Source organism: Diabrotica undecimpunctata, chromosome 10, assembly GCF_040954645.1.
Source record: "Diabrotica undecimpunctata isolate CICGRU chromosome 10, icDiaUnde3, whole genome shotgun sequence".
Lineage (NCBI taxonomy): Eukaryota > Metazoa > Arthropoda > Insecta > Coleoptera > Chrysomelidae > Diabrotica > Diabrotica undecimpunctata.
The window spans coordinates 57,353,433-57,367,517 of record NC_092812.1 but is presented as its reverse complement, the minus strand read 5'-3'; the positions used below and the strand labels follow the sequence as shown (position 1 = coordinate 57,367,517).

General features: G+C 33.1%; 1 protein-coding gene across 4 annotated transcripts in view; it reads right to left on the bottom strand.

Annotated features, from left to right (window-relative positions):
* LOC140452434 (forkhead box protein P1-like) overlaps positions 1 to 14,085 on the bottom strand; it is a 426,859-nt gene that overhangs the window by 27,986 nt on the left and 384,788 nt on the right. For 3 of the 4 annotated variants that reach the window (XM_072546691.1, XM_072546692.1, XM_072546694.1), the window contains 5 exons: positions 11,010 to 11,184; positions 7,352 to 7,701; positions 5,574 to 5,618; positions 3,578 to 3,654; positions 3,420 to 3,521 (listed from right to left, as the gene is read on the bottom strand). In XM_072546691.1, the coding sequence (XP_072402792.1) occupies positions 3,420 to 3,521; positions 3,578 to 3,654; positions 5,574 to 5,618; positions 7,352 to 7,701; positions 11,010 to 11,184 (749 nt within the window). The remainder of the gene's footprint in view (positions 1 to 3,419; positions 3,522 to 3,577; positions 3,655 to 5,573; positions 5,619 to 7,351; positions 7,702 to 11,009; positions 11,185 to 14,085) is intronic. The other variant, XM_072546693.1, reaches the window with a different exon arrangement.

Below are 14,085 nucleotides of genomic sequence, written 5' to 3'. Positions count from 1 at the left end.
GATACTGGATGTGAAGCCACTTAAAATCTTTAGACTATACATGAAAATACCACTACTTTTTTTGTGGTTTGGCATTTTATAAATTACCAAATATTGTTTGTTTTTAAAATGTTTTGTATTAATTTTCTTGAACATTATCAGTAAAGTGTCCATAATAGGTCAGCAACGTATCTGTTTTTTTCGATATTGCTTTTACTTTTTGCAAATCGTAAAACCTATAGTAAAATCAATAATAAAATATTGAGGCATTACAAAGAGACGTGAGTATTTATATAAGAAACGTATATTTATGTTATTGTATATTCGCATAATTATTAATAATACATACAAATATATTGTTGTGATTTTTCTATTTGAAAACTTTAAAAAGCAACAGCAATTTGTTCAAAAAAATTATGTTTATATACATTATACGTTTATTATGTTAAACAATATATATATATATATATATATATATATATATATATATATATATTTATACTTCCCTATTGATCTGTTTCACCTTGTTGTAGTGAAGGACTTGTGCTAGGGGATCAAGAGAGCAGCAACACGCAAGGTAAAATCGTATTGTACTGTGCTTTGAGTAAAAACGAACAGTCTACTGGAGGCACCAGGTCATATATACTTTTGTATTAGACCTTGTACTAACATTAAGAGGCTGAAGGACATAAGGGAGTATGGTAATGATACTAGAAAGATCATCAAACTTATGCGATACAGACTTATAAAATGCAATTCGTCTATTAGAAGTACTTCCGATCATACCATTCCTGACTTAGGTAACATATCAACAACCAGTCAGATTGACACAGGGATTTCTAAAGTTGAAATCCTTTTTCGTGAGACTTCATCTCTACCCAGTCCAATAATAAAAATGTATCCATATACTCCAATGCTTCCACAACGAATACTCACTTAAATCCAAACTAAGCTCAGATTAATCAAAGGGTGTAAAAGATTTCGAGACCCACGCATCAAAAAAGAATAAAACCGACTCTCAGCGTCCAAAGTCCATAAGACTAGACGTTAACAAGTTCAAACAAGAACGGTGGAAATGAGTTACCTCTGGTCTGGACCACAGAGATGGTTCAAAATTCTGGAACGAATTCAAAACCCTAACCAAACAAAAGTCAACGCCTCACTCTCATCTCTAAGTAAATAAAATCATACTATCCAATCCACAAGATAAAGCAGAAGCCTTCAAAAATACACAGGCAAGTTTTATCACTTTTGACAGTCCAAATTTTAAAAAGTGGTTTAAACTTGAAACCAAAATCCGATTATGGTTCCTGCGCAGGAGGACACCGTCAGAGAGATGTGTAACTACGGTAAAAACACGTCTCATGACCCAGATTGCATAGATGCCTCAAAAAACTTCCAGAGAGTATCATCCTACTGCTTACCAACATAATCAATGCATTCCTCTTACTGAATTACTTTCATACCCCATGGAAAGTGGCCAATACAATCATGATTCTCCTATCTCTCCAATCGGAACATCCGAGTTAAAATCACTGATATATTCTCCACAAGCAAGCTGGAGTACCCCAGTGCTCAATTTTAGCACCTATTTTATAAACAGTTTAAAACAGCGATCTACCCTCCCAACAGATAATTTCGAATCCATCTTGCTACACGCTGACGATACTGCACTACCTTCCTCAGGAACAATTGACGGGACGTTGAGGAATCGATCTGTATTCGACAAATCCCAAGAGCAATCTCAACCGGGACACCAAACTAAACCTCACTCTAAACAGGATGAGAAAGAGGACTAGACCGCTCGAAGCTTTATCAGGTAAACTCGGCAGCACTTAGCATAAAACTCTCCTACACACTTACAAAAATTGTTGAATACAGGTCCGTACTATACGTCTTTCTTAACAACCGCCAAATTATTGTTATCATGGCCACTGAACGCAAAATATTAAAAAAAATCATGAGGAAACGTGCAGACTATCTGTCGGCATTAATCCACCAATTGGCCGATATACCTACAATAGAGAGCAGAATCTGCTCTCATGGCAAGAAATAAGTCCTCCTACGAACAATAAGAGCAAAAAAAATGTCAATCATCATGCCATCGTCCAGGACAAATACTCACCAGGCTCCCCAAAAAGGAAGTTTCTTTCCTCCCAGCCAAACTTAACAACTTGGCTGGAAACGAGATTCCTAACGAGTACTTCGACAACCTAGAAGTTACGTCACTAAGATATCGCAGATCTAACAATCCTCCTCAACCAACAATTCTGACAACACTACAAATTACAACCACAAAAATCACATTCGCAGACGGATGTCTGCTCTTTTCCCAATTTAAACTATCTGGTAAGGGAATAGCCATACCTTGAAAAGGCCTAAGCGAGGTTCCATAACGATGTCATTTATACTTCCGAAAAAATTACAACAAAGAGCAGATATCCAACTTCCTCCCCGAGAAGATTGTGGTAGAGTAACAAAACTGCTATAAGAGATCACGACATCAGTGATACCCAGAATTACTCCAATTAAAATGGTGTCTAATAATGAAATAGAGCCTATACCACAAAAAAACTTGAAGTTCAAAGTAATACTTTATATCAAAAAATTCACTTATGGACGGGTATTTCGGGTGTACCTACATGTACTGAAGAAAATATCTTTTAATATAACAAAGGACCTTTTTAAAGAAAAAAGTCAGTGGAAAGTTGTTAAGATTGAAGGAGGCCACTGAATCCAAATTGGTTCTGACGTACATTCTAGAGACTACCAGTGGTGATTTGAAGTTAAAATTAGCCTGCCTTCAGTGTGGAACTCGGGGCAATACTTGATTTAAAGACTGGGCGACAAATGATTACATGTGAGTCTTCGGGTGGATAAGACGTCCTCTGGATTGCACGGTATGTCCTATTACCTACTTCGTGGTGCTGGTTTTAGACAGTTGTATCTTTTGCAGATCTTGTTAAATGTCTAAACGATCCATAAGAAAGTTACTGATTTTTATCTGGAGCTCAGGACTTCTTGATGGAGATTAATGAAAGCAGAGGGTTTGGTATAAAGGTCTTACGACCAAGTGCAGAGACATGCCTGCCTTGCCTAAATATAAGATGAAGAAGAGTTTGTTTTATGAAATATTGTAATATTTTATCCATAGTTATTAATTTTTAAGTTCCAAGGGTATAAGGAATTTCGACAAAGCAGGAAAATCTCATTATCATTTTGCTTAATATTTTCCCACACCTTTTTTTAATGAAAGATGAAGTATTTTACGTCTTTTCTTGGCTAAATTATATATCCTGGACATTTTACTGATTTTTTTTCAATGTACGTAACTATTTTAACCTGTGCAGGTTTTAAATATTTTGTTTGAATAAAAATGTAATGCTTACCAATAGTATACTATAATTTTACTTTAAATTTAATAAAAAATAGCACAATACCTTCCAAGTAGCAGCGTTTCTCCTGAAATAGCAAAATGTGTTTTGGAACCAATTGTATATTTCGTTGAGTGTCAGCTGTTTATCGGGTGATTCAATAATAGACTGAAAAGGGATAAAGATGTAATTTCTTATTGCAGCAATTTCGTATTGAAACTTACCTGTCTAATTAGGGACGCGTATGTAAATGGGGGCCTTACATCGGCATTCTTGTAAAATTCCCTATTTCTTTGAATTTCTGTAAATATTAAAAAATTTCACCAAAGGCCAATTATTACTGTTTATTATTTTTTTTATGTTCTATACAGCGTTCTAAAATTTTAAAGAACAAACTAAGATAATTTTAGTAAATTACTCAACAAATCTATATTATATATTTTATTCCATTAGATGACGATTTACGATCAAAACTTTTTATTTAACCATAGTACAAATTTAGCAAAATTTTTGCGTTATATAACTACATTTATAGAAAACTCCTGGTTCGTGTCTAAGCACCAAGTATCTTCACATGTTTAGGTTACTATAGCAAAATTCACGAGAAGAATTCAGTGTTGGCTCTCACGTGCTCTCGCACGATTTCTTATGACCCAGCATACGTGTACAATTTGGATAAACAAAAATTTGTAAAACAGGTAGACATCTATTGGTAAAAAACAACTAATTAAATACAATTTTGTTCATTATTGTAACGATTTGGATTTTTTTGTTATTATAGACGAATTTTCATGAGAAGGTTCAATTTTCTATGTAAATCATATTTTGGTAGTAATTTATGTAACATGTGAGTGAAACTTTAATTAGTAAATTATTTTAAACGATAAACAATAATATCTAATATGTATGGTAACTGAACATTTACGATTTTTACTATACTTTTAGCTGTTTGATTTTAAGTAAACATTACCACCCAAAATGTTTTCATAAATGTAAATAATAGATAATTTCATTACCAGAATTCAAATCGAAGTATTAAAAACCACAATATATTGTTTCTCAAAATCATAACAGAAGAAATTATTAAATCTACCTGATCTTTAGATTACGTGGATCAGCTATTTCTAAAAATAGTTATTTTAAATAATTGTACTCTTATATGTTTTATATCCAGTGGCGTAACCATACTATCTGATGCCCTTGGATGAACCTAACACTGAATTCTTCTATACTATTTTACTATACTCGTAGACCCATGGATATATCTGACAGGTACATCTGTTATAGCCAACCACGATCTGAATGAAACAGAAAAATAGGACCAGAATTCTAAATTGTCGAACCCCGACCCCGAATGTCAAATAAGTCAACTGTTGGAAAGGAATACAAAAAGAACAGCAAACAAAACAACAATAGAAGCTTAGAAAATCTTATATGTATATACCACCATGTGTTTAAGATGTAAAGATTCTGCAACAGAAAAAATAACATTCTACTTTGATTACGTTTAAAAAACAAAATGGTCTACAAAATTAAATAAAGGAAAGACGGAAAGATGAAGAAAGTCATGGCAGACTTATTGTCTTGTATGACATGTGTTGCCATGATAATATTTGTAATAAACAAAATGTATCCACTAAAAAAGCTATAATAGAGACTAGGAAGTCTTCAGAAAAATAGCAAAAAACGACTGATTATCATAGTATACTGGATAACAATACAGTTACCTATATGATATTACTGTATGCACATGTTTATATGCTAAAGACAATTCTCAGATTTGTGCAAACAACTCCATAAATTGTGTCAGACATGTATGAAAAAGTAATAATAACTACAGTCATGATCGTTGTAGGAGAGATTGATAAATGTCGTATGAAAGGAAAATTTCATTAGAGCTCAGTGTGAGAGTCATATTTATTATCATTAGTTTTAAATCAGTAACAGGAAAGTACCAAGGAGATATTTCTTAAATTTTAATGTATATGCGCATAATGTGGGATTAGTATAAAATACTGAAACAAAGTTAGAGTGAAGACAGTGCAAACGGGCTCAGATTCAAAAAACCTAAAAATTTAGTAAGAAAATAAATAGAATATCTAGAATGCCTACTTCAAGATGGAGATATTACTAAAAATAAAATTATAAACTTGAAAAAAAGAATTGTTACAATTAGAGTTTATAAGTTTGTTTTGTTTATTTATTCTGCAAACGTTATACCTTGTTGGACATCTAATCCAGCTCTTTCCAACATGTATGGTAAACCTATGTTGCAGCATGAAAATGAAAATAAGTAAAAGATAAACATAATGTTATTGATACAGTTCGAAATTATTTTTATTGGGCAACAGTGTGGTATTACATAGTTTAATATTCTCATAATTACTCTAATCTATATTTATGTACAAGGTGAATAATAAAACAATATGTATTAAGGTATCTAAAGATTTTATATATTCTGCAGAAACTAAAAATCTATTGATTGTTAAAATAATTTAGCAGTGGCACATTCCGATAATTATTAAATATTTGTAACTAAAAACACAAGCAGTTTCAATCAGTATATAAATATTTGGCCGATATGTGTCAGTTTTACTTGTTAGCATTATATGCTACATACCCTACACACAAACTGCGTAACCAGCGCCTCCCTCCACTCACACATTCCTAATTTTTTCCCCATTCGCTATCCGTTTACCAGCATGACGAGTCATTCGTTGTGTGATTGCCGGTATAAGCAATTCCCCACTTACTGACTAATGGCTTTGGACGGATAGGTTAGTAAGTGGTAGGCACTCTTTTGTACTAGGGATGGGAAACTCACCTTAAAACGAATAAACCTAGAAATAGGTCAACGGCGTAAGGGTGTACAAGAAACGAAAAAACCTCTTATACAACTTACAAGAAAAGAAAATCTTTTGTATATCTATCATGGCTATAGCTTTGAGAGTAAAGACTAGTGATCATGTATGTTGGAGTGCAAGAGGGAGGTATAACTCCCTGGCAGGGGAGGAATAACACAACAAACCATGAGGTCTCCCAGATCGTTAGAAAGCAAAACCACCAAGTAAAACGACAGAACGTGCCCAGAAAATCTAAAAAAAATATGCATCTGGTACGTCAAGACGATGTACGCAGTAGGCAAAATTTATAATGTCAAAGAAGCTAAAAACAGAATTCTGAAAGAAAAGTGTTAAGAAATCGAGATATTAGAACGATCAATCGAGGACGGTCCGTTCAACCCCCACAAAAAGACCAAAGAAGCAGCAGGCCTCTATAAATAAAAATGATCAGAACACTTAACAGAGGTTCAAGGAAATCCAATAGTTGATATAAAAGAAATAAAAACAACATGGATGAACTATGTGACAACATTTGAAGATAATAGACAAAATAAAAATGACGAATACCGGACCACCGATTCTCAAAGCGGAAGTAGAAGCTGGTTTGAACAGCATTAACGAAGGAAAAGCCGCAGGACTAGACGATTTATACGCAGAATAAAAATCATGGACAAAGGCGCAATAAAAAGACTTACCTTGATCTTCAACTATATTTACCAGTTAAAAAAGTGGAAAAATACCCCAACAGTGGCTTATACCAACTTTCTATGAGCAATTTGACGTGAACTTAAGAAAATTAAGCTATTTGTTTTCTCTAAGAACAATCAGCTACTAAATATTATTTTGCTCATTTTTATAGCCATAAATTTGATTTCGATATTAAAAATACATAGTTCATATTTATTTACTTTGGTACATACATGGATTTGGCATAAAAACTTATTTGGTATTATTTAAACTGCCTTTTAACTCTTTAATATTTTGTATCTACTACCTTTGAAACTGTTTCTTTGCATTTCAATGGCATCATTACATTGAAACACTGTTTAAGTTTTGTTATTTAAAAAAGTAAAATTAGTTTTGAGTATAGAATCAGATTATGTATTATATACGTAGGATAGAGATCATGACAAGAAAGTAATAAAGAATACTTACCACCAGCTAAAGACAATGCTGACTTATCGCTCAGTCTCCTCCGTATCGGCCCTGCAACGTTCGGTGAGGGTGAATGCAACACTGGGGACCTCACTGCCGAGACCATAGGTCCCATAGAAACGGGAGGTTGGGGTAAAGCGGAACTGACAGGTAGCTTCACAGAACCAACTGGCGAGTCTTTATGAGGATCCGGAGAGCTCATCTGCTTAGAAAGATGCAAATGATGCATCATGGCTTGTAGGCGGTCTCGTTCTTTTTGTAGTTGAAGTTCTAATTGTGAGACTACTTGCATTTGTACCCGTGCTTGAGCGGTAGAACGATCATCTAAGATGTGTTCTGTATTTAAATGCCTGAAACAAGCACGTGATTCAAAAAACAGAAAATTTGATGTGCGTAAAAATGTTCCAACATATTTTTTATAGAAAGTAATTTTCACACTGTACACTAAACTCTTTAGCGCCAACAGTTCGTCTGACATTTATTGTTTTCCTCCAAAAAAGCATCGACAGCGATATAATTTGCGTCAAAGTCAACATTAATTTTGCCTTTTTTCTGAACTAATTAATACCTGAAAGAAAGAGGATTTAACCGAAACATCAAATTAGAAAATTTTGTCCTCCTCGTCGCCGCAGTTTAAAGTCACAAAAGAAAAAGGCAAAAACCAACCTGGCATAAATTAAAGAAGACATCCGCGTAGTTTAAAAACTCTAATTACGCCATGTTTAATTAATATGCAAGGCGTTTGATCGCCACGTTGCCGGATTTAATGTTAATCTCCCAAGGAGTCTATTCGTCCCCCAAGTCCTTTGTACAGGGTGGCAAACATGCCGTTGTGGGGCGATAAAATCTTTAGATGGAAATGTTTTATTTATGAACAATGGTCCGGATCTAAAGGCTAAATGTTTTATGGTGAGACCGATTTAAAAATGTAACTGATATTGATTAAAGATATTGTTTTGCTACCGAGATCAATTAATTATGTGATTTAATTTTGTTTTATAATGTGTATAGCTAAACAAATATGTTAATATTTACAAGGAATGCCAAAAACTACTATGATTACTTTTTCCACGTTCTTCCAAAAGACAGAAAGCTAATTTATCACACAAATGTCGACAAAACTAGTTCCTAATAAGTGATGGATTCGACCGTAACTTAATGAAAATTCATTTTATCTAACAATAAAACACTGACACTATCTTCAACTGAATAAGTTGAGGAGGGGAGAACTGTTTATCTCAAGTTGGTCATTAAGAATTATATCTGTATTTTTAATATGTTAATTTCCATAGATTCTAATAAAGACAGCTTAAGGCCTTTATTTTGAATGTGAAGAATATGAAATTAGTCATTAAAAGAATAATTACGGTATAGAAGGTGAAATGCGCACGTAGAATCTGTTTTTCTATTATTGAGAGCTCTTTTGTGTTCTGTAATTCGTTTGTTACAAATTTTACCAGTTTGACCGATGTAAGTTTTTATATCTTCGCCACATTTAAGATTGTATACACCACAGTGTAAGTGCGAAAAAGAAAAAAACATTTTATGCAAGGCGAAGTAGATGGTTTTTAGTTCCTCTACTCTTCATAACATTTCAGAACCTTCTTGCGAATATGAATCGACAGGTTTCTGTTACATAAAATTGGACCTTCCAGGTCACAAAAGCCTGTACGTGATATATTTATTAATCCTGGTTATTATCTCTTCATCAGAGTCACAATGTACATTTAACCAGCTACCAAGGTCTTTAAAATGGTTTACACGTTCTATTCCCTCTCTATTAAGAGGCAGACGACCTTTACTGACTGGATTTAATAATATTTAGAGATCTTGTAAATTTTCCAATTTTGAGTTTCTGATATTTTTGATTACTTCTCTACCTAATCTTACTCCCTCTTGTCAATCATCCAAAATCTTCCTAAAGATTTCTTTAGAGTATAGATTAAAAAGACTCGGTGACGAAACACAACCCGGTTGTACTCCATGTTCAATGGGTAGTTTTTCGGTATGTCTATCTCCAATTTTGATAGAGACTACTTGATTATAATATTACTTTAGCATTTTATATCGTAGTGGTCAAGTTCTGCTGTCCTCAGGCAATCGTAAAGTGTATCATGTTGTACTCGATCCAATGCCTTCTCAAAGTCGATGTAACAAACAAGAACGTTCTTTCGGAACTCATAACTTTTTTGTAAGAGAAAAAAATAGTGCCTCTATAGTTCCTAGACCATTTATAAATCAAAATTGCTTATTACCCATTCTACTTTCGCACAGAAAGAATACTCTGTATTGTATAATTCGTGAAAGTATCTTCAGTGTAAATATAAACTGATTAGTCTAAAGTCGCTGCATTTGATAAACCTGCTTTTCTTTGGTAATCTTAAACAGTGACTTTAACTAATCATCTAGTATTTTTTCTTGAATGTGAATTTTGTTAAAAAAAAAATAGTTAAGTAGGTAATGTTTTCCTCGTCTAAAAGTTTTATGTAGCTCAGCAGGGATTTGATCTAGCCCAGGTGATCTATTCTTATACTGGGACCTCTGCCTAACTGGTTGTCACAGGTCAAAAAGGTCACTGATCCCTGATAACTGATTTCTGACTTCTGTCTGCGTTTAAGTACCTTAGCAGTAAACACAGATTTCCGAAAAAAAAAGGTCTAAACCTTATTGTGACAAAAGAGACCATCTAGAAGCTTCATTTGAAAATAAAATTACTATTACAAAATAAGATCTTAATTTTAAATGGTGGAATGATTGATGAACTGAACTATGAGAGAGCATAGATCATTATGGTTTAGGTACGTTTAATGTGAAAAGAATAATCCATTTAACTATTCGTATAATGTCATACATACGACCATTAGCTGATTTAAACATCGTATTTTTTTGTCGTTTTTATATTTAAATTTATACAGATATAATAAATCAATACCCTGTAATAGATTTATCCAGTTAGGTTAGCAAAACAAAGCATAACATCTATCTATGTAAACCTATAAATTTCCAATTTATCGCTGAAACTATTTGGAAACAGTGTAAAAGCGACAAACTTAAGCGAGATTTTCTCAAAACTTTTCTGTTTATGTCTTGAACGCTGGCAATAAAAACCAATAATTACTTTGTTTTTTTTTATTTGTTTTGAATTTGTTTTCAATAAAATAGAAAAATAAAGGCTTTTGCCCGAAAATATTATCGTAGCATTGTTCCAAATAAATATTTTCACGAAGTCAGCGAAGAAAACACGCATTTTGTATATTCAATGTGAACACAGAACAATTTATATAAAAAAAACTTACAGAGAAGTAAAGACGTCTAGTGTATAATGGTATATTTTATTGACAATATTTAAAATTTATCCAAAAGGATTACAAATATCTTCAAAACATTTTCGGTCCAGTCGAACCATCATCAGTGAAACATTTTAAGACTAGTTGCAATTAGCTACGAAGATATGTTTAAAAACCTTTGAATTAATTGAAAATCATGGTTATATTTGATAAACACGAGGTCGATATTATAAGATTTCACCTAAAGGGAACATACATCTTCCCCGATTGAAAGGGGGACTACTATATTCACCGGTTTATGCCAGCCAACTGAGTTGATACAAAAAACGATACTATACGGTGTTTAAATATAAAAGTTAAAAAATACTTACTTGATAAATGCGTCTAAATTTTCACAAGGGTTTTCACAACCTGGCCATTTGCAAACTCCATGACCGTAGAGATGGTGTACCCTGTCAGGTGTTGTAGACCTATCTGGCTTATCGTCCATTGGCTCATCTCTACTAGACCGACTCGGAGGGATACCTAATAATCCTGGGGAAGTGTCTGGAAAAAATAAAAACAATATTGTTCCTCAAATTCATAAACGAACCGTTCATATATATACACTGGCAGGCAAAAAATTTAGGCCACATTGAAATTGTGATGTCTCGATGACATTTTCGGTTGTAAATTTCTGTTTAAGGTTGTAAACCATTGGTACTATATTTAGTATTGAATTAATCGCAATATTTTGGATTTTGATCTTTATTTAATAAAATTAACAAGTTTACAGTTAAAAAAAGTGCGACTTATTGTTAAGAAACTGACAAAAAAAATTAATAAAACTAAACATTATTGGAAAAAAATTCTTGATCAATAGCGTATATTTCTCCCTCTTGCATTAATGACAGCTTGTCGCCGACGAGGCATACTTTCAATTAAATCACGAATCACATTCTGGTCGATGGTAGGATGGTATCCCATTCTTGCAATAACAACTCTCGTAGCTCCTGGGCAGTTCTTGGAGCCGGTGTATGCCTTCGGATACTTCGGCCCAACTCATCCCAGACATGTTCGATAGGGTTGATGTCTGGACTAAGTGGTGTCCAATCAAACCGCCTAATTTCCACTTTATCAAAATATTTTCTGACAACATTGGCGCAATGATAATAATCGATGCGGTTTAACACGAAATATTAATTCTTGTAATAGTATTAATCTTAGCCCTAGCTTTAATATAAATATATAAATATATATATATATATATATATATATATATATATATATATATAAATAACATATATAAATTTCATTTATATAAATATAATATATATTATTACTTATATAGCAATGTTATCGAAATATTCTAATCAGGATTTCGTATCACCATTCATTAGATCTCGACTGGTAAATCGAGCATCGATTATTGCCGGAATCTGATTCACGAAGTTTTATACAGTTTCTCCACTCAAGTGTGTTTTATTGATATTTCTTTTGTAAGTTTTTCGCTGACTTTTCCCTTATTACCAGTCATAACAAGTGTACAGAAACTGAATAGCTATAACTTTGTTATTCAATGGGAGCAACACAAAGAGTTGTGCGAATGTTTTGCTGTGTTTGACTTTTTTTGTTTTTGTATAGGACACAAATACCTATATATGTACCTTAGTTTCAGTAATTTAATCTGATCTCCACAGAGGCATGGCCAATGGGGGTAATAAAATTTGTTACTTTGGTGGTCTCAATAAAACGTTTCTTAGTAAATGACAACATATATTTGATACAGGTGGTATTTTATTTCATACTCTTTGTATGAACATTTATTTAAAATATAATGTGATCTATTTATTTTAAAGTAGTGACACACAAATGTACCAGCTAACATCCCTAATATTGAAAAAATGATATACTGTTTTAAATTAATTTGTCACCTTTTACGTAGTTAAAAGATAGATGTACCTACTATTTTTTGAATAGAAATTTAAAACCAGGGAAAGGGAAAAAATATAATAAACACAGCAAAGAAGATAAGTGAGTCAGCATGGAGTCGAAAAAGTTGTTGCAAAAATATAAACGACATAATAATAGGCTGTTTAATAAGTTTTGCATTTCGATAAGAGACGGCATTGCTACTATCCTTAATTTTTTGGTTATATTGGTAAACTCTTTATATGAACGTATCTGAAGTTTCATTATAATCTGTCAATTTATTTTTTGTTTACAAGCCATTTAATATCGACGTGCCACAGTATTTTTTATAATGGAAAAAATCAAGTATCGTACAGTGATTAAATTTTTTTTTAGAAAGTTTAAAAGCAAAGGAAATTTATGAACGAATGTTGAAAGTGTATAAGCACTTTTCGCTTTCAATATGTACAGTAGAAAGATACGTTGCTGAATTTAAACGTTGTCGTACAAGCCCCGAAGGTGAACCACGTCAGAGACGTCCAAAAACAGCAACAACAACGGAAATTGTAGAAGAAGTACAGAATATAATATTTAAAAATCGTAGAGCTGCTGAAAGAACCCTTTGGCAACTCATTGGGCAGTGTAAGCAATAGTTTGACTGAAGCATTGGGTTTGACAAAGCTGTGTTCACAATGGGTACCACATTCGAATGCGATATTCTCATATTAATCACTATGGATAAGCCTTGGGCCTGTCAACATGATCTTGAATCAAAACAAGAGGCTAGGAGGCTAGGAACTGTCAAAACATTCGGTCTCTTTTGGAATCCCAAATTAGACGTTTTCTTCTTTAATGTTCAACCTACTGCAAACAATTCTAAGGTTACTAAGAGACACATTTTTTCTGCAATTTCAAGGATATTTGATCCTCTTGGTCTCCTAGCAGCAGTTACAATAACCGCCAAGATCATTCTACAAGACTTATGGTGTCTAAAAATTTCTTGGGATGAAGCTGTACCCATGGATATTCATACAAAATGGTCAAATTAGCAATCTCGATTAGTCAATCTTAATAAATTACAATTTTCTAGATATATTACTGTTTTTAATTTTACATCCATACAATTACATGGATTTTCCAGTGCGTCTACTGCAGCATATGGTGCTTGTATTTTTATTCGTTCCTTAGATGCTTTGGGAAATACAAGTTGTCATTTACTCTGTGCCAAAACCAGGGTAGCTCCTTTAAAACATATTTATCCTGCAGATTTATTGTCACGTGGTATTTCACCCACGGCACTACAAAAGTCTGATATATGGTTTCACCGCCCTCCATGGCTTTCATTGGCTGAAAATTTCTGGCCTCATCAACCCTTTAAATAAGTTAAAATACCTGTACTTCGATCTACTGTTAATCTATCAGCAAGAATTTGCATGAATCTCGAGATTATCTACAAAATTTCTTCCTTAATTAAATTACTACGAATTGTATCCTATATACACGTTTTTGCAAAAATTCCAGGCTAACCATGCCAGAAAGAACCTCTAACGATTTAAC